The following is a 19,350-nucleotide window of genomic DNA, read 5'->3' on the forward strand; positions in this document are numbered from 1 at the left end:
ACTTGAATAATATAGAGCAATAAATCAGTCATTAATCTGGGAGAAATAAATATAACATCTCTGTGAGGCTATTTTAAGTTTGACAGGTAAAAAGCTCCAGAGTTTGTGTCAGAGTGAGACCTCCGTCCTGACTCTCAGAGCTTGGTGATGGTTCTTTGCAGACAGGTTGAGCAGTCGGTCTCTCAGAGGTCGACCTCTGATTGACGGCCAATCACAGCTGTTATCCAAGAAACAGACTCCGCCTGAGACTTTCTCAGCCAGGGCTCTCAGCCAGTCAGTGGTTCGGCTGAGGTAGACAGGGGGGTGAAGCTCCGCCTCTTTCAGATGGTCAGCATGGGTGATTACGAGTAAGGCGTGATTGTACCATTCTGGGCCGAAGAGACTCTGAGAGCCAAAAGGGACACAAAACAAACCTGTGAGTAAATGAAGGCACAAAACATCCAACAAGAGACAAAAGACTACAAAAATACAGCAGGACAGACTGAAAAGAGGCATAAAACATCCACAAAATCAAAAGAATAAAATAAAAAACAACCTAAAAGTAGAAAAAAGACAGAAAAGGACAGGTTGTGTGTGTGTTTGTGTACCTCTGTGTGCTGCTGTAGGTGTGCGTTTTCACGCAGCAGGTCGGCTCTTACAACAATCACCACCACGTGCACACCCTCGGGGCAGAGCTTGTGCACACTTTGTGCGTGGGGCATCTGAGGGGGCGTGTCTATCACTCTCAACCCAAGGTCAGACTCCGCCCCCTGCCTCCTGAAATATTTTGGAAAATTTCGACTGAGCAGCCGACATTCTGTTTCCGTTGAAACTCCAGGAGCACCGCGGCCTGTCTGGAAGTCGTGTGCACCTGCCAGGTGTGTGAAAATAACTTTTATTGATTTATTTCACACAAAGTACAAAGAATTACGATGTTCTGAAGAGAAACCGACCAATCAGAGCATTCCCGACAGAGCTCCTCCCACTCTGCCTGTCGCCTAGCAACAACACATTCAAGGCTAACGCATTCTGCTGGTCAGATTTGTTACGATACCACTTGCTCAGGATATTAGATGGGCTGTTTCCATGGATACGAAGCTTGTCACGGAGATCCATCTGAAGGAAACAACAAAAAGAAGGTTTGTGATTCTCTTTTCAAGGACTGAACAAAGACCTTTGTACGCTCTCTCTTGGTGTCGCACAAGGACGCGTCTACATTGTGTTTCGCTGCCGTTTGGAGACAGTCTCAGAAAAACATGGAACAGTCTGAGCTGTGGGAGGCTCTTGATGGTTTTGGTGGAAAAGGCAGAAGTCAAAGTCAAAGATCTGCTTTGGCATGAAGTGAAACTAGGTGCTAAACTTTAGCTTCTTTGCTATTTAAATTTTGTTTGTCTTTGTTGTTAAAACAGTTGTTGTCAGCCCCTTCTGGCTCTGTTTAGCTGAGAGAACTTCAAAGAGTCCAGCACTTCCAGATATGAAGAGGAGATTCAGAGCTCAGATATGGTCGGAGTGAATTGGAATTCGTGTGGGTGAACGCTTTACTTTTGGGTGATTTCAGAGAAACCTACAAAGCCTGGGGCTGCACGATGGTATGGTGGTTAGCATCATCACCTCACAGCAAGAGGGTCCAGATCCAGTTCCCGGCTGGGGCCTTTCTGTGTGGAGTTTGTTCTGTTTATTACGCTCTACCCGTGTATGCGTGGGTCCAAAAACATGCAAGATAGATTAATTGGTGTCTCTAAACTGTCCTTAGGAGTGATTGTGATGGGCTGGCGACCTGCCCAGGTGTACCAGGTGTACCAGGTGTACCCCGCCTCTCGCCCAATGACGGCTGGGATAGGCTCCAGCCCGCTTACGGCCCTAAAGTGGATTAAGTGCATATAGAAAATGGATGGATGGACTACAAAGCCTATCGCAATGACAAGACAAGTGATGTAAGAGAAGAAATTGGTGTTGAAATTGCACAAGTAGAGAATAACTTAACGGCATAAAACTAATTTAAAACTAAACAAAAACCAACCTGAATATTGGTTAAAGGTTAAAGGTTATGACAGCGTGTGACATCACTACACTGGTTGAGTATCTAAACAGAATCAAACTGAACCTGAGATTGCATAGGACCCTTAAAAGTCCAATTCAAGTCATATATATATGACATCTGAATAAATACGGCAGTAATAAGGTTCATTACAGGTAAGTAGTGCAAATAAAGCAGTTCCTTCCTGTGACTCATTCATACTTTGAATAATGTTTCCACTGTTAATGCGCCGGAGCTACAGGACTCACTGTGAGGATCAACTTCTGGTTGAGCTGCAACATTTTCTGTTTCTAAAAGCTTCAGGATAAGTTGTGAAAAGCAGCAGGATCGTAATAAGCGTGACCTTTAGTTTTGGGTTTGCATTGCTCCTTTAAAAGCCTTTATTCAGGTATAAAAATGTTGATTATGATGGTTCCCAGTTCAATAAAGTTGCTTCAAAACATTTACACAAATTAACCAACTTATTTTTAATCCTCATAGCAGTCACTGCAGATTCAATTTTCTTTGGATTTTGGTCAAGATTGTACAAAATCAGTCTTTATAGGGTTGAGATCAATTCAAATCAATCTGCTGATGATGACCAAACCGAGACTAAACTTTATTAAAGTACCTTACATTTAAACCACGAATAATAGCGGGTCTTACCTGCTCTATCTGAGCTGGAGAGGAGAACAGAGACACAGTTCCTGGACTGATAAATATGGAGGCTGTTTGTTTGAATAGGTGTGGTAACTGGTTAAAATATAACCAATCCGAGCCGTCTGCCGCAGCTTTATCAAGTCATAAAAGTGATAAACACCACTGCAGTTCAACATACTGCAACGCCAATGTTTGACACGTCACCTGCTGCAGTTTGGTGTTTCTACAGTTTAAATTAACCAAAAATCAGACAAACAGGAGTTGATTTAACTGTGTGAATGTGAAGCAGATCACTGTGTTCGTAAAGTTCGAACCAAAGCTGTCCTCCGGCTGCCGAACACAGAACATCTCCATCTGTTCCCAGTTTTTCCTGAAAGTGAGCTGATAGCATCTTCCTTCCCAAACTACACCCACAAACTGCGCTGTGCTGCTGTGCATGTGACTCTCTCATTGATAATGCAATCTGAAGGGCTTTATTGTAAGAATTAAAACAAGTCCAGCTTCAAACAGTCCTTCGGCCCTCATGTGCACAAGCTGTGATGTCAATGCTTTCTGTGTTCCACGTACCTCAGATGCCCGATATCACAGAATGATGTCACAGCACACGCTTTGCTCACTGACTGCGTTAACTATTGTTTTACCTGTTGATAAGAAAGTCATTTGCTGTGTCGTGCAGAGAAACTACAGCAACATGCTCAAAGATGTGCAGGATATTCAGCCCAGTCTGCAGAACGCATTAACATTTGATGTTTCCACTAATACTCGGTACAATGAGCAACTTTTGGACTGATGATACATGTGTGCGGAATCTGAGTTTCCATTCACAAGCAAAGCAAACATGAAGGGATTTTATTTTAAAAGAGGCAAAACATAAATGTGAATCAGACTTGTTTCCATGAACTGGTTTAAGGTGATTAAACAGATGGGGGGCTGGACATGCCACAGTGCCAGTGATTGTGATTCAGTAAAAGAGGTAAAGGAAACATCAACAGCTGTGGTGGACATCCACAAAATGAAAACAGAAAGCTCTCCTTCAATCACAGATGCCTTGTTTAGTTGCATTCTGGCTGTTATTCATCACCCTGCTCTGCACCCCAGAGGTTTTTAATTTCACTCATTAATTAGGGGTCTTATTCCAGGCATGACTTGGGCTTTGGGGAGCTCAGTTAGCTGGTTAACGGGTGTCCTGTTGCCATGGTTATGCATCATAACAGATGTAAAAAGATACCAGAGTTACCAGCAGAAGTCCCCCCAGCAGCACAGCATCCAAACCAGCATAGAAAATGTTTCAGAAATCTCTGTTTTTACAGAAAAATCTAAAGAAGATGTTAGAGAAAGACTCAGTTTGTGCAGAGCAGGCTGCTGCCTCTAGGGCGGCGCCATTCTGGAACATCTGTACATAATACAGCTTTGACCACTTCACCATTACCACCATAAGTTTTCCTCTATCTTTTCTCATTATAGGTTGAAATGTGGTCCCCGTGATAAAAAGTGCCACACCTCGCAGGCTGAATATATCTCATTCAGTGTGATCTTTGTGATATATTACAGGATGTATCAGCCTTCTACGTAGCGTCATCCCACTAAAAACTCAATCTCATACCGTGGATCTGTGGGATCTCGTAGCAGAAAGTATGAGCTGCTCTTAGCTACATAGTCAGATCGCAATCAGAGCCACAAGGAAACCTGAGTGTGTGAAACTAAACTTTGACATTAAGGAAACGGGGAATCACAGATGCAGACGTGACATCAATGCAGATAGGTGTCTGAACACTGAACACGCAAGGACAGGGAAGCTGGGAAACACTGGTGAACGTGTACGGAAAAGACCTGTGCCAGCGAGCGAGTGTGTGTGTTATCTCTGAAACAACTCTAACCAAAGTAAGGACAGTTATGCCCAACAGCCATGAGCCACGAACAGGGAAGCACACGTTCTCTCCTGCCTCGCTGTCAGAGGGCCTCCAAAAGATCGCAATCAATTCGAGGAAGGTTTCGGGAAACAAAAATCACCACATGTGGTGAGATACAGCAGCAGCACATCCTGCAGACTTTAGACTCATCTTATAAGGATTAAAACAATGTGCTTACCAACAAGGGCCTATGAGAGATGTTACTAAATTTTTCTGAGTCCTTAAGGTATATTTTAAATGTTTGTGTGTGGGAGCAACATTATTTTCTGCCTCTGTTCATATTGAAGTTCCACTCGAGCTGTTTTTATCCTCCAAAACTGTTTTTATCCCTCTAACAGTTGCCATAAAAAAAACTTGTGATTTATGATGGTCTGGGCTTGGCTCTACACCACGCCCACACATCTGCCCACCAGCAGGGCACACTGCACTTCCATCCATCCATCTTCTATACCGTCAATCCGTTAATCGGGTAGCGGGTGGGCTGGAGCCCAGCAGTCCACTGCACTTCCCTTTCTGCTAAATTATACACGTTTGTTGCAAGTGGAAGTTGCAGAATGGTTATGTATTGACTTTCTGTCCCTTGAAAGACTCTAAGAGCAGGACGGAGAGAAAATATCCTGAAAAAATAAACAGATTGGTGGGCCAACATGCCCGTTTATACTCGCTGTGTCTCCTGGATCAGGTCAAATATACAAGCAGCTTTCGGTGAGACATTCAAGGTTATAAAACCAGATTTTGTTGCATTACAGCCACAGACTAAACAAACCAGGCAGCTTCTCCACTTAGCTTTAGTTAGTTTCTCCCCACCAATGCTAATTGGCCGGACAGCCCCACTTAACAAATAGTCAGGACTGGTTCCTCATAAGGAACATATGAGCGGTCTGACCTCACCTGTAGGTGGCGCTCTGCTGATTCAAAGCAGAAATCCTCAGTCTCAATATCTTGTAAAACCCCAAAACATCTTAAGGACATGGACAAACCACTACACAGGATGGCAGCTTTTCTAGCTTAGGAGCTAGCTAAGCGTCACATTGCACATGCTCATAATGTCTCCCTCACCCCTACCCCTTGTTTGTTTGGCCCTGTAGTTGTTTATGATGAATCTGTAATTAGCGCCTCTGTTGTGGTCTTGTCTTTTGGGTTCTTGGAGTCACATGTTCTAGCTTACCTGAGTTTAACTTGCTTCCTGTTCCGTTTTGTCGAGTTCGCCATCATTTGTATTCTGTTGAGATTACTGCCTGTGTCACACCTGCTTTATCTCCCTCAGTGGAAATTCTCCAGGTTTTCCTTTGTCAGTGCACCAGAGTTTTGTTGTCTTGTTAGGACTTCATTAGTATCTTGCTTTTACTGCCTTGGCAGCACCTTCAGTTAGTTCTTCCTTTCAAAGTTACCGTTTCTTTACCTGCCTGTAAGTCCTGCATTTGGCCCCTATTCCTCCTTCTCCTCCAGTCATTGACTGCGAAATCCACTTTTACACAAAATATGAAGGTAAGAGCTAGTATGCAGCAGCAATGTAGGGATAAATGTGACCAGATGTCCGATGCTCCTTATTTAGAGGCCGAACGTAACATCTGCAATACCACAGCTGTGGTTTTTTTTTTGGTGTGATCCAAACAAAAAAACAAGTACTGACCTTGTTTTTGTCTCTATGTTTATTGTTTTCATCCTTCAAGTCCAGAAGTTTTGTCCAGTCTAAGTTCTCTATTGTGCCCCCTACAGGAAATCTCCAGTAACAGTTTTAGCACTAACGCAGGTTTGTGAATAAATACAACAGTGACAGAGATGTTTTCCTACACAAGAACAAGGTTTAAAAACAATAAGGTGGTTCAGGCTCTGGAACCTGGCATGGTTCTGTAATTGGGAGTGCCAAAAACATGTGGAACAACCTGAAATGTGGGCTACTCATGCTTGTGTTGATGTTGGTTCAATAGCTTTGACCTTCCGTTAAAAACAGAAGTCATAAACCATTTTCATGCATGAGATACGTAACATAATCAGCTTCATCTTCAGCTTCATCTTCATCGGGTCAGATTTAGATTAATGTGTGAAGGTGAGTGTCATATCGTCACAACAAGTCAGATTAACATCCCAAGTGTGCCCTTGTTATGTAAAAGCTTGCGTCCCTGGGGTAAACCCAGGAAACACAACCGGGATGATGTCTCCGGACTGGCCTGGTAAGGCCTCAGTGTTCCCTGGAGGAATAGCTGAGTGAGGTGTTACTCAAATAAATCATTCAAATGAAGTAAAATCAGATCCTTAAAACTGAAGCTGTGACCTCGCTTGAAATGTACGGTTTGGTAATTGTAAAACTGACTCGATTCTCTGTTCGATATTAGATTATTTGTTTTTCAGAAAACATATTCAAGTTTTAATATCTGTGGTTGAGCTCTAACTCTGTGGCCATGAAGAGCTTTTATCTGTTTGGATCAGGAATAATTTCCCTGTGTCTTTACAGGCCTGTGGGGATGATTTCCATTTTTGTTAATCTTATCACCACCCACCGGCTACTGGAAAAACATTCCAGAAACATTCTGAACAGATGCAGAGCTCCCTATCATACATATCAAATGTTGGCTCGACATTTTTTGAGGTAGTAGTCAGATGCCTTGAAGCTAAATTATAGAACAGAACCCACAGAGACTGAAGAACTGGAAGATACATCTATGTTTACAAAAGTTCAGATACAAAACAGATTGAGTAGCAATAACTGTTGTTGTTAGCTCATGCTAATTTAACTGCTAGCTATTACAAGCTAGCAACTAGCAAGTTGGCCAAAATATGAACAGAAATATTATCAACACATGTTTGTGGACCCCAGAGTGTTGAATCAAGGTAATGCTCTTCTGCTTCAACATGATTTTTCAACTTTCAGGTCGCATTGTGTTCATGAAAGTGTAAAAAAACAGATGCATATGTAGGAAATCAGAAAAGCCATTTATTCATAAACAAACTTGTGATTTATAAACTGGTACATTAGCTGCAGAAAGAGATTATTCCCTCTTCATATGTTGGAATTAGCTCACAGTTGCACTTATCAAAAATACACATAACAACACCATCAGTCACCCTGAAAGGCTCAATTTAAAGGAAAATAATTCCTTCACAAAAACAGACATTTTCTGGATGAACTTCAGCCGTTAAATATTGAGTTTTCTTTTAAAGAAAAAGTGTTCCAGAAAAAATAGTCATATTTGGTTAAAGTACAAAAGAATTACTATTAACATTCACAGATATTAATTTTATTAGCTGCAAAAACCAAGATACACCAATTAGAGTTAGAGCATTGATATGAATGCAGCAAATAAACTTTTCCAGATGAGTGTTAGCTTGACAGAGGATGTTTACTTATGGAATATTTACATAATCTTTATGTGAATATATACAACTATAAAGTTTTTGCGTCATATAATGAAACTTGCTTATTTTTGAAGCCAACAAATTTGGCCAATGCTCTGAGCTTCTTTGCAGCTAAATCAAATGTCACTTGGTAAAACAAAAGCTAAAACCTTAGCAGACTTAGCAGAGCTCATTTTCCCTCTTATGAGAAGTCGTTGTCTTACCAGGAGTAAACAGCAGTTATAAAAGAACTTTTCTAACTAAAGGTTTGAGTTGTTTTAGATGGCAAAACAACATCCTTTTCTGATGGCCCCCGATAGAGTAGCTTTTAGCTTTAGCTAGCTCTTCAACCTTCTTCTTCTGCAATCAGAAGAAACTCCAAAGTGCACTTTGACTACTGTTTACTGCAGGCAAACACTTTCTACCGATTACACAACACCACTTAAAAAACATCCTTTTAAGTTCAGGCTTTTGTTCATGAGGTCAAGTTTAACTCTAGTTTTAGCTAAAGTAATGCTAAATGCTAAGTTTAAGCTAAAGATATATTTTCTTTTAGGCTAGTTTTTACACTGATATTTTCTTGAGGAAGTTACAACAGACGTGCATCAGATATTCAACATTAACACTTGTAGTGTAAATGGAGTCAAACTGGATTTCAAAGCGGTTTCTGCGTGTCTAGACACCAGGGAAGGAAACCAGATTCGAACCACAAAGAGTTTCACATTCCACTCAGTTTGTGTGTCAATGCTGCTTCAGAGGAAGCTAATTACCATCAAGATACAAGTAAAGAGGAGGAGGAGGGTTAATGGGGAGTTTTCACAGGTGAAAACAGGAATATTATTCATCCCTCCCTTTATTTAAAAATGAATGCTTTCTTTCTCTGCCTCTCCTCGCCTCTGGGCTCGATCATTGACAGAGAGAGGAAACCGCTCTTCCTCTCATTCTTCTTTCAACCTGTCTTTCTTTCCATTCGTCCTTTTACTTAGTTTTTCTGACACACGTGAAGTCTCTTCTTTGCCACAGCTGAAGATGATTTTGTTGACGATGGCGATGAGGAAGAGGAGAGCATCGAGGTGTGGGGAGCAGAGTGCCGAGACGAAGAAGAGGCTGCAGCAAACTTGGACTTTGCAGCCAGCAGCAGAGACGATGATGAAGCCAGAGGCTTGGTGCTGGAGTCTTGCAGGGTCCGGCAGCTCAGTCCGTCCCCACAGGAGCAGCGCTGGAACAGCTCCAGTCCGTGGTGTCCCTTACGGCGTTGTCGTGTACAAACCTGTCCCTCTCGCAACACCGGTTTGCAGATGCGAGTCCAGAAGTGACGGGCGCAGCAAAAACTGTCCGAACAGTCTGAGGACCGCAGGCAAGGATCTCCGACCTGACCTGGAAACGCAGAAACTCTGATGAGTGAAGGAAGCAGCAGACTTACAGTCTCTGTAAGTAAAGCCCAGTAAGGAGAACTCACCTTTGCTGGAGGATCTCTTGATGCTCACGCTGTCTTTCTTCCTCCAGCCTTTCTTTTTAGACAGTGGATTCACATCCGCTGCAGTGTCTGCGATCCTCTGAGATGGAAAACTTTCCACATCAGGAACACATTTATCTGCAAACCAATAAGAAAAATGAGGACTCTGCCTTCCAAAAAATCATTTTGGATTAGAATCGATCATCTTTAGGATAATCTTACTGATGCTGCAACGGTTGCCCGGGCAGCACATGCCATCTCTATGGCAACGCCTGTTCCTCCGACGGCAGGTCTGGCAGCGGGAGTGGACGGGGCCTTTGGTGGGAATGTGGCAGTAGCTCCCCTCGCTGCACTCCAGGTCGCTCATGCACTGGTAGAGCTGCAGAGAAACCCAAAGATGTTTTTACGACCCGACACTCAGAAACTCCTTCACTTCAAAGATAAAACCAGCGTTTGTTCCTGGTTCCTGCTGAACATGTATAGCACCAAGTATTATAACGCATTTAAACATGACTGAGTCTGAGTCTGGGAGCTTCTTTCCTCCAAACATAAAAAATTTAACTGAATACGCTGCCTCTCCTGCTCTGGACTCTGAAACTCCAGCGACCAACGAGCTGAAACCAGCAACGACAGGTCATGTTCAGTCTGAAAGGGCCAAAAAACGTCCTAATGAAGTCTGAAATACTGTAAAACAGCAACATTAGAAACATTATTCTAAACTAAACTGTAACAGTCCTTCTGATAAAGTTTGGCACTTTGTAATGTGTTTGTTTAACTTGTTGTAAAAGGTTTGTTAATAAAGTTTGAGACATTGAAGAGGTGTGTTAAGAAAGACTGGAACATGTATCTCCTGATGATAAAGTTTCACTTTGTAAAACTCAAAATGATTAAACTGATGAGGAATCTTGACCTTAAAGGTTGAAATAATGTCTGATTAGTTTTAAACCGATAAGTTTTAAACATCTATCAGTTCGGTCGATAAAAGAAACCTTTTTAAACAGTTTTACTAATAAAAAGTGATTATTTGAACCAGACCAACACTTCTGTGCGTTATTTAGTAGAATGGTACCATGTTTGTTAATGACTTTATGATTCTACTTAAAGTGGAAGAAGTAACACCTGAGGGAAACATGCACGCACTCACCGTCAGGTCGACGTTCGGCTCCCACGCGCTCCTGTTTCCGGGGAGCGGGTGACCTTCCCGCAGGATCACGGTTCTGATGGAGTTCAGCCTGACGCGCGCCTCCCCGCACCGGGAACACGCCAGGAGCACGAGCCCGACGCTCACCATCAGCACCAGCTGATGGCCCATGACTGAAAAACAAAGTTACCGGTCCTTATTTATCATTATTTTAAAGCCTTTTCGCTTCAAACATGTTTTTTTAGGAAAACTAAACCTGTTTTTACACATTTAGAAAACCTCACGTGTTGCTGAACAAAACAATCATATCATGGAAAGATAAAAATCCTACCTGATGAAGACTTTTTCTGTAAACTTGACGCACAGAAACTCCTCGCTGGTTGCGTGCAGAATGATGTTTTCTGCTCTGTAAACTCTGGAGTAAAAGGTCCCGGTTCCGTTAAATCTCCTGGTTCTGTTTCCTCTTTTCAGACTCTCAGGTGAGGATGCTCCATCTGACTGCAGCTGTGAGGACAGGTGAGCGGCGCTCAGACCCTGTTCCGTTTTATAGGCTCCCAGAGCCACGCGCAAATGTAGTCCACCCACAGCCCCCGGCCACGCGCCCCCTGCCCGCCCTTCCTGCGCGCACATCGATACCCGCGCGCCCCTTCAGCTGCAGCCATCGATACAGAGACGAGGGGATAAAGAAAGGTGTGCTGCTGAACATACTTTGTAGTTGTTGCTGTGCAGAAAGTAGTTTTAGATGAAAGCAGAGACACTGGATTAGTTTTTATTGACCTCCAGGATCCAAATGGATTTATAAGACACAAAAGTTCATAAAAACAACAAATGTACATCAGATAAATCCCGTAAACATGATGCAGCTTGTAAATATTTTAAATAAATAACAATAACAGGTCATTTTGTGCTAACTACAAACTTAAAGCCTACATTTGTTAGATTACACCAACAAAGATCCCATAAAGGTAAAAGTAGCTTTTATTCTGATTTCTGTTGACTTCCATCATCAAAACTCATTTAAAGTCAAACAAATGTTTCAAAGCGAGTCCTGACTCACCTGAAGTTGTGAAATCAGACACCAGAGGATTAAACTCTGAGCTGGCAACAAATTTAAAGCCTTAATCTGTTAGATTACATCAACAAAGATCACATTATGGTAAAATGTACATTTATAGTTACTTAAACTAAAGTAATAGTGTAGGACTACTCCTCTAAAAGTGTAAAAACGGGGGTAGTGTTATCATTTAGTGTTTTATCACATGTTTAAGGATCAATAAGTCTTTACAATATTATTCATTAGTAAATTACTGATAAACCTCACATGCAGCAGTTAGATATTATAATTACATTATATAATACTTATATGATATTATAATTAAAAGAGCTGTAACTTCTGTAAATGTGTCTGAAATGCAGCAGAACAAAGTGGAAACACTTAAGTTATTCATGGAGGTATCTTCCACAGAAGCAGCTTTATTTTACAAACATCTTTTAGATTCAAGATAACCTTTATTTAACAACTTTCTTCAGGTTCAACTGAAGACAAAACCTGCAGTCTTTAACAAACACAGGGCATGGAACATGTTTTCTTTCCCTGGTATATATTTGGGATGTATTAAAGGTTTTTGTGTGGATTGTGAGGGTCCTGTAGCATTTCCTCTCCTTGGCCAGACCATTTTTCATTCTTGCAGGCAGGTTAGGTTCCTATTTTCTTTTAGGGATCAAGAAAAAAGAGGCGATCATTGCCCTGGTTAAAGGGTTTGATCCTCACAAGGGTTTCATCATCCTTTTCTCTGTAAAACAGATGTGTTTAGTTGTTAAAGAAAGAGATAATAAGACATTTTATTACCTACAAAACAACAGCAGCACTTACTGACTCCTAAAGCCACACATGTACAGTTTATAAGTAGAATCCGTGAGCTGGTGTTCAAACAGCAGGGGGCGCTGCTGCACTCAGGGGTCACTTGAGTAAATCACACTGATAATAGCCGCCTCCTCATCTCTGGATTGTGTATATAAAGTGTTGGCAGAGCACACAGCAAACAATCAGTGCATTTACAGATCAGTTTACCAACCTTCACCTCGAGCTACGGCTCCTCTTCTTCTGCTTTTATCCCCCAGATTCTTTCACCGCCGCTTTGAGGAGTCGACCGCAAACTGTGACCTGACACTGGTTCAGTTTGGGCCTCAGGATTTCAGTGGGTCAGAGCAGAATGTGGAATTACAGCAAATTGTTGAAGTCACAGGAAACCTTGTTGTCTGTTTGAAATGACAGATTATCAGGCTTTTTAAAAGCCTTTTACATTGTTCTGGTTTCTGTCTTTTATTCACAAGAACTGTGACACTAGTTAGAAAATATTCAATCACAAGTCAAAGTCAAGTTAAAGGGAAATCCCTTATTAGGCTGATTCATACTTCTGATATTACGGTGTTCCCACTATAGGGAAGACACCACCCCTCAACTTACACCGTGACCCGACATGTGCCCCCCAGAACTGTAAGGATGCGTTTCAGGCATCAACGTCTCGCCACTAATTCATTTTGAATGAGGTTGTGCGTTGTCTCAGTGAGAGCTGCCTAATTATACGTCAATGGTGTCTCAGATGTTGGAACACTGATCGACAGAGGCAGTGCAAGGGCGAATGTAATGGATTTTAATCTAATTTAAATGACAGACTTCTTTGTCTAAGTTGGAAATAACTCATCTGACAAGAAAAAAATGTCATGTGGAGTTTCTTTCTAAATATGTTGCCACACACTTTATCCCGATACCACCCAGGAATTATAATCGCTCACAAACACTTTAACAATAAACAACTGGTTGTCTGCGTAATACAAAATATGTTCTGTACCATGTTTACTCTGAGTTCTTCAATTAATAAAAAAAAAATGTGATCACATAAAAACCCAATAAACAACTGGATGATCCAGAATTTCCTTTAGTTAAACACAAACAAAACAGAGGTCTTTGTCTTTGGAGCCAAAGCAGCAGAGAGTCCAGCTTCAGTCTGCAATGTTTAAAATTTCAAACCAGGCCAGAAATCTGGGTGTTATTATGGACTCAGACCTGAACTTCAGCAGCCAGATCAAGTCAGTTATGAGAATTCAGCTGAAGAATTTCTCAAGGCTTAAAGAACTAATGTGTCAGAGTGATTTAGAAAAGCTGCTTTGTGCATTTATCTTCAGTAGACTTGATTGATGTCGCAGTGTATTTCCTGGTCTGTCTAAAAAGCAGCTGGTTAAGACCAGAGAAGTGGATCATATGTCTTCAGTCCTCAGGTCTCTACACAAAGGGCTGATTTCAAACCACTCCTGATGGTTTTTAAGAGAAAGAAGACGGAGTCAGTTTATACTAAAGCAGAGTTTGTCTGTTCAAGTTCTATTGAACGTTGTCCATCTGGTAATGATCATAAGCAGTGATAATTTCCGCTTGCCGCTTTTTCTCTTGGGGAACATTCATAGTGTTGTGTCATAAAAAGCTGGAGCTGGAGCTGTGAGAAGCTAAAGGCTTCGTTCCTGTGGTAGCGAACGGTTTTCACACTGTAAGAAAAACAGATTGAATAGTTGGATGTTTTCCAACTTGCATAACATCTATTAGATCTTTCTGAGTCTGCAGCACCCCTGAGTTTCTGCTCATAGTTCACTCGCTAGTTAGCATGTTGTCAGTTAGCTCCTTTTGATGCCATGCTAATGCTAACGTGTTAACGTGTTTGAGGGAATGTTTAATTTTTCATTACAAATTTGGAGGCTTGTACAGACATGTCTTCACATGAGATAACACCACCCAGTGTCATTTTATGTTGTCAGCTTCTGTTGTTCCTCTAATTTAGCTTCACTCTGACTGTGTTTAGCATGTTAGCATCCTGCTAGCCTGTTCAAAGTACAACTGAGCAGGACAGAAGTTTCTTTTTATTATATGATCATATCATACAACAGCACAGAGAAATGTATTTAGCTGTTCAGAATGTATGACTGAACAGGGCAACAGTGCATGGGGCCTAAATATCAAGGGCCCAATGTTTGGATCAGAAAACTGGAAAAATCACAGAATAAAACAGCTACACAAAGCCTCCAAATGACCAAGAGGGGACACAAATAAAGCACAGAGGCACATAAATTGCCTTAAAAAAAGGAGAAATGTTTGATTAATCTAAAAAGACACAAACCAAAACCCAAAGATACAAAAAGTTAACCCAGAGAAACAAAATGACGCCCACAAAGTGACCCAAAAGTTGCTCGGAAAGACTCAAAATGACAACTTAAATGACACTTAAAAGACACACAATCCCTATGAAAAGACACACACCATAAAAAAACAACATAACTTAGACACAAAATAGCCACAAACATATAATAGCACTAAAAACAACATAAAAGAAAGGAAATGACAACTTAGAGACAAAAAATAACTGCGAAAGATGGGAAATGACCCTAAAAAAGCTCAAAAAGAACCATAAAAAGGTCAAAAGAGACACTTGTTTTATGGACAACAGATGCTGCTCAACATTTGGTTAAGATTAACTTAATTTTACAACAAGCAGTGAATGTTTTCACGCTTTGATGAAGCGTTTCAGGCTGCAGGAAAAGTCCAATAATCTTCCGGAGAATGTTAACTGTGTGCAAACACACACCTGCTTTTTTAACCGGCCAGCACGTACTCCTCCTCACATGTCGTTGTATCTCGGTGGAAACCAAATTTGTGACCTTTTGTCAGAAACATTTAACATTTCCACAAATGATAGCACCTGCGGGTGTGTTTTGAATGTGTCGACACCTTCAGAGATTGCAGCCTGATGACAGATAAGATAAACACACACATGGACAAACACACATCAGCCAGAACACACTTCCTGCCACACAAATGTTAACTCGTCTTTTATAAATAAGCTACAGCTGGATCGGCATAGTGGTGTTGTGTCATCAGGACATATAACCCTTCAATGCTTTCCTTACCTGCAGCAGTTTAACTGATATGAAACTGAGCACTCAGCTTCTGAGCTTTTAGTCATAAAAAACATCCAACATCTGTAGAAAGAGAGATAAAATACAGTAAAAGTCATAAATAAGGAAGACTTCATATAGAGATTATAATGAAAATACACTTTGAAGACACACATTTGTTTAAATGTTTAAAAAATGCTTTTAAAGGCAGATATTTCAAACTTTTATTATTCGCAGTTTCGTAAAAACACACAAAGTGGAAGAGCTGCTGGAAGCAAAAGAAATTCAGGTGATGAAGAGTTGAAACTCTTTAACATCTAGAATCATAAGTAACTACAACAGATTAGCTGAATGCTCCTTTAGCCACCTGCTCGCTGTTTGGTTGATAAATTCAGCAGCAGCTTTGCTTCTTCTTGAGATTTTCTAGAACTTCTGCTGGTAAATCCGGCAATTCTAATATTGTATATATTTTTAATATTTTAATATTCTAATTCGGCAATTTTAATATTATTGCTTGTGTTACATTGTTTTTAACCTATGTTCGGTGACCTTGAGGGTCCAGAAAGGCGCCTATAAATAAAATGTATTATTATTATTATTATTATTAATTCTTAACATCTGTTACGATGCGTAACCGTGGCAACACGAACCTGTTGGAGTGGAAATGTGAGATAAAATGGACGAGCTTGGAGCTCTGATGAGGACACAGCAGGAATATCAGGCAGAGACCTGGCTGCAGGAACAGCTCTAACAGCTCTCTGCTCAGCTTTAAGACTATCTGGGCAGACAGAGACTGCAGACAGAGCACTAACAGTAAAGGAGGAGGATCACAGAGCTGGTTAACAACAGATGGTGGAATCCTGGACCTGGCTGCAGGAACAACTCTAACAGCTCTCTGCTCAGCTTTAAGACTATCCGGGCAGACAGAGACTGCAGACAGAGCGCTAACAGTAAAGGAGGAGGATCACAGAGCTGGTTAACAACAGATGGTGGAATCCTGGACCTGGCTGCAGGAACAACTCTAACAGCTCTTTGCTCAGCTTTAAGACTATCCGGGCAGACAGAGACTGCAGACAGAGCGCTAACAGTAAAGGAGGAGGATCACAGAGCTGTTTAACAACAGATGGTGGAATCCTGGACCTGGCTGCAGGAACAACTCTAACAGCTCTTTGCTCAGCTTTAAGACTATCCGGGCAGACAGAGACTGCAGACAGAGCGCTAACAGTAAAGGAGGAGGATCACAGAGCTGGTTGACAACAGATGGTGGAATCCTGGACCTGGCTGCAGGAACAACTCTAACAGCTCTCTGCTCAGCTTTAAGACTATCCGGGCAGACAGAGACTGCAGACAGAGCGCTAACAGTAAAGGAGGAGGATCACAGAGCTGGTTAACAACAGCAGCCCAGATGTTGAACTGCTGGCTGTAAGTTTCTGTCCATGTTGTCTGCTGAGAGTTCACCTGAGTCACCTGCTGACATCATCAGCTGAGCTGTTGCTAAGCTACAGAAACAACAGCCCAACCCACTGATGGAGACCTCTGAAGGTTCCCACCACACCTTCCTCTCTGCTGCACTTCAGCTTTCTGCATGTTTGTCAGCTGGTTTATATTTAGTTTAGTCTATCTATAAGTATGACAAATCTTTAATTATAATTTGAGGATTAATAAAGTATCATTGGAATTAATTGAATTGAATGTAGCCGAGTTAGTTTTTACTATATTTGATGTCATAATAAAGTTGTTGCTCCATCAAAGAACAGCAAAGTATAAACAGCTGTTAGGTGAACAGCTAACAGATGTTTAACATGTAAACTTTTGTACTTTCACATACAAGTTAGCCTAAGTCTTAGCCTAAGAAGGACTTGACTTAGAAGGAATCGTCCTACCCAGGAGGCATCATTGGCTTTGAGAGACACCAAGTTACATTCGGTCAATAAAAATACTTTAGTAAAACACAACTTGGTTCACTCTGAGGAATATTATTGTCTGAATCCAAACAGGAAGTGAAAAAAATACATGTTAAGGGTCCAAAAAGACATGGTTAGTACAAAAATACATTCTTTATACAAGGCTATTGTCACACTTCAGCTGCAGTAACTCTTATGACCACTAGATGTCTCATATAGTTTGAATTTCATGCATGAACAAACACAGCAGGGGGATATTATTGGGCATATTTAAGACTTTATTTTCCATATTTATTCCATATTTCATGGTTTTTCATTTTAGCCAACAGCTTCAGTTGCACCTACAAAGAGTAAAGTTGTATGGATGATATTTTAGGACGCAGAGATCAGGGGTAAGAGTGTTTAAATCAGCTTTTATACTAGCAAATGTATCATTTTCTGTTTTTATAAAGGTAACAACTACTAAATGAACAATTATAAGACTGATAAATAATTTATTCACATGTATACAGAAATAATTATTACTCAGTGATACTCAAATATACAAACTGACCATTTATCAGATATGAGGAGACCAAAATAACAAGATTAAATAAGCTTAATTTGCATAGATAGGAGGCTGAACTCCATATTACTGGATATTACACACAGCTTTATGAGAAGAAAGGACGTTAAATGAAAAACCTCACGATGAGAAGTATCCCGGCCTCACAGGCCAACAATGAAGTGGAAACAATAAAACATAGTTTATGTCCCTGAGAGAAAATAACACAACTCACATGGCAGGACAAGGCTTTTATTGAGCCGAGTATCGAGGCTGCCGGCTGTTTCATTCATTTCATTCACCACAGGGACTCCATTCATACCGAGGGAAGAGTGTGTGTCAGCTTACTTCTGCTGGATTTACTTTACAGCTTTTCTTCAGATTCTTATTCGCTTTAAAACAATTAACAAGCCTTTAAAATAAAATGAAATGGCGTCTGGTCAGGGGACCTTTTGCACTTCTTCTTACAATGTGTCAGATTTTGATAAAATCAAAGATGTGGGAAAAGCTTTTTGCTTCTTCCTGATCACCAAATGATCGTTTAGTTTCAGGTGATCTTCTGAGGAAGCTCAACTCTGACCTCTTTCACCGCCTCCATATTTATAAAATGTTTCATTTGAATTCTTCCGGTAATTTCAGCAGGTTACCCTTAATGATGAGGCATCCAGTTTCTGCATAAGACTGGTGGAACAACAGCGCCACCCTGTGGACGGCTAACTGCAGCTGCAAACAAAGCAGCTGATCAGAGTGTTTGGGGCAGGAAACCTGACAGAAATCTGCAAAGTCAGTGAAAACAGAACATATTTAATATATATATATAAACGGGTTCTTGCTGTTAATAACCGCTCTTTGTTTTATGTCTTTGTTATTTAAGAGGTTTGTTTTGAGAAAATCACCCTGTTATTAATTTAGTTAAGTTTACTGGATTCATTTTGTGGGACATTTGATGCTAAAAGCAACTTTCCACATAAGACGGTTGGCAGGATTAGGACCAGCATGCACTGGGGTGGGCAGATGGTTTTTTACCTGAAAAAGGGAAGTAGCAAGAGGAAGGAAAAGTTTGTTTTTGTTGTTTGCAATGGATGAACTAAATCTATGGTGACCAGATCTGAGTGGGGGGGTGGGGTGCTGGTTAAAGGCATGTCGTGCATCACATGTGGCATCGTGACCATGTGAATACACACAAATGTGTCCACAGTCAAGTTCTACAGATAATGAGCCTCATTGGCCTTAAAGAATATTTCGGCTACTTTCCACTGAACTTTTGACCTTTTCCACTGAATCTTTTCGGCTACTTTCCACTGAACTTTTGACCTTTTCCACTGAATCTTTTGACCTTTTCCACTGAACTTTTGACCTTTTCCACTGAATCTTTTCGGCTACTTTCCACAACATGAAACAACAACTTGTCTTATTTCTTTTTTTGGCCAAAGTTTAAATAAAGTGTCACCGTGTGACAAAA

At 41.0% G+C, this 19,350-nt stretch overlaps 2 protein-coding genes across 2 annotated transcripts; both read right to left on the reverse strand.

Annotated features, from left to right (window-relative positions):
- Positions 1-27: 27 nt before the first annotated feature.
- Positions 28-8,145, reverse strand: LOC140281841 (GTPase IMAP family member GIMD1-like). The gene is made up of 4 exons (XM_072376336.1): positions 8,127-8,145; positions 933-1,095; positions 588-850; positions 28-384 (listed from the first exon to the last, which is right to left on the reverse strand). The coding sequence occupies exons 2-4, from the start codon at positions 1,093-1,095 to the stop codon at positions 109-111; spliced, it is 702 nt and encodes a 233-aa protein (XP_072232437.1). The 5' UTR covers positions 8,127-8,145; the 3' UTR covers positions 28-108.
- A 392-nt stretch (positions 8,146-8,537) lies between these two features.
- LOC140282322 (dickkopf-related protein 2-like) lies at positions 8,538-10,670 on the reverse strand. The gene is made up of 4 exons (XM_072376903.1): positions 10,503-10,670; positions 9,581-9,737; positions 9,362-9,496; positions 8,538-9,279 (listed from the first exon to the last, which is right to left on the reverse strand). Exons 1-4 carry the CDS (start codon positions 10,668-10,670, stop codon positions 8,885-8,887), a joined length of 855 nt encoding a protein of 284 aa, XP_072233004.1. The 3' UTR covers positions 8,538-8,884.
- Between the last annotated feature and the right edge of the window lie 8,680 nt (positions 10,671-19,350).

Source organism: Leuresthes tenuis, unplaced genomic scaffold, assembly GCF_036924035.1.
Source record: "Leuresthes tenuis unplaced genomic scaffold, fLeuTen1.0.hap1 SCAF_22, whole genome shotgun sequence".
NCBI classification, from domain to species: Eukaryota; Metazoa; Chordata; class Actinopteri; order Atheriniformes; family Atherinopsidae; genus Leuresthes; species Leuresthes tenuis.

Bases quoted from the DNA above. Each gene is read 5' to 3' on its own strand.
- LOC140281841 (XM_072376336.1), bottom strand. From the start codon at position 1,095: ATGGATCTCCGTGACAAGCTTCGTATCCATGGAAACAGCCCATCTAAT. The intron at 851-932 runs GTCGGTTTCTCT...CACACCTGGCAG, and splicing joins TGTCGGGAATGCTCTGATTG to GTGCACACGACTTCCAGACA. The intron at 385-587 runs GTACACAAACAC...TTTGGCTCTCAG, and splicing joins ACCTACAGCAGCACACAGAG to AGTCTCTTCGGCCCAGAATG.
- LOC140282322 (XM_072376903.1), bottom strand. From the start codon at position 10,670: ATGGGCCATCAGCTGGTGCTGATGGTGAGCGTCGGGCTCGTGCTCCTG. The intron at 9,738-10,502 runs GTGAGTGCGTGC...GTTTCTCTGCAG, and splicing joins AGCCGAACGTCGACCTGACG to CTCTACCAGTGCATGAGCGA. The intron at 9,280-9,361 runs GTGAGTTCTCCT...CTGCGTTTCCAG, and splicing joins CAAGAGATCCTCCAGCAAAG to GTCAGGTCGGAGATCCTTGC.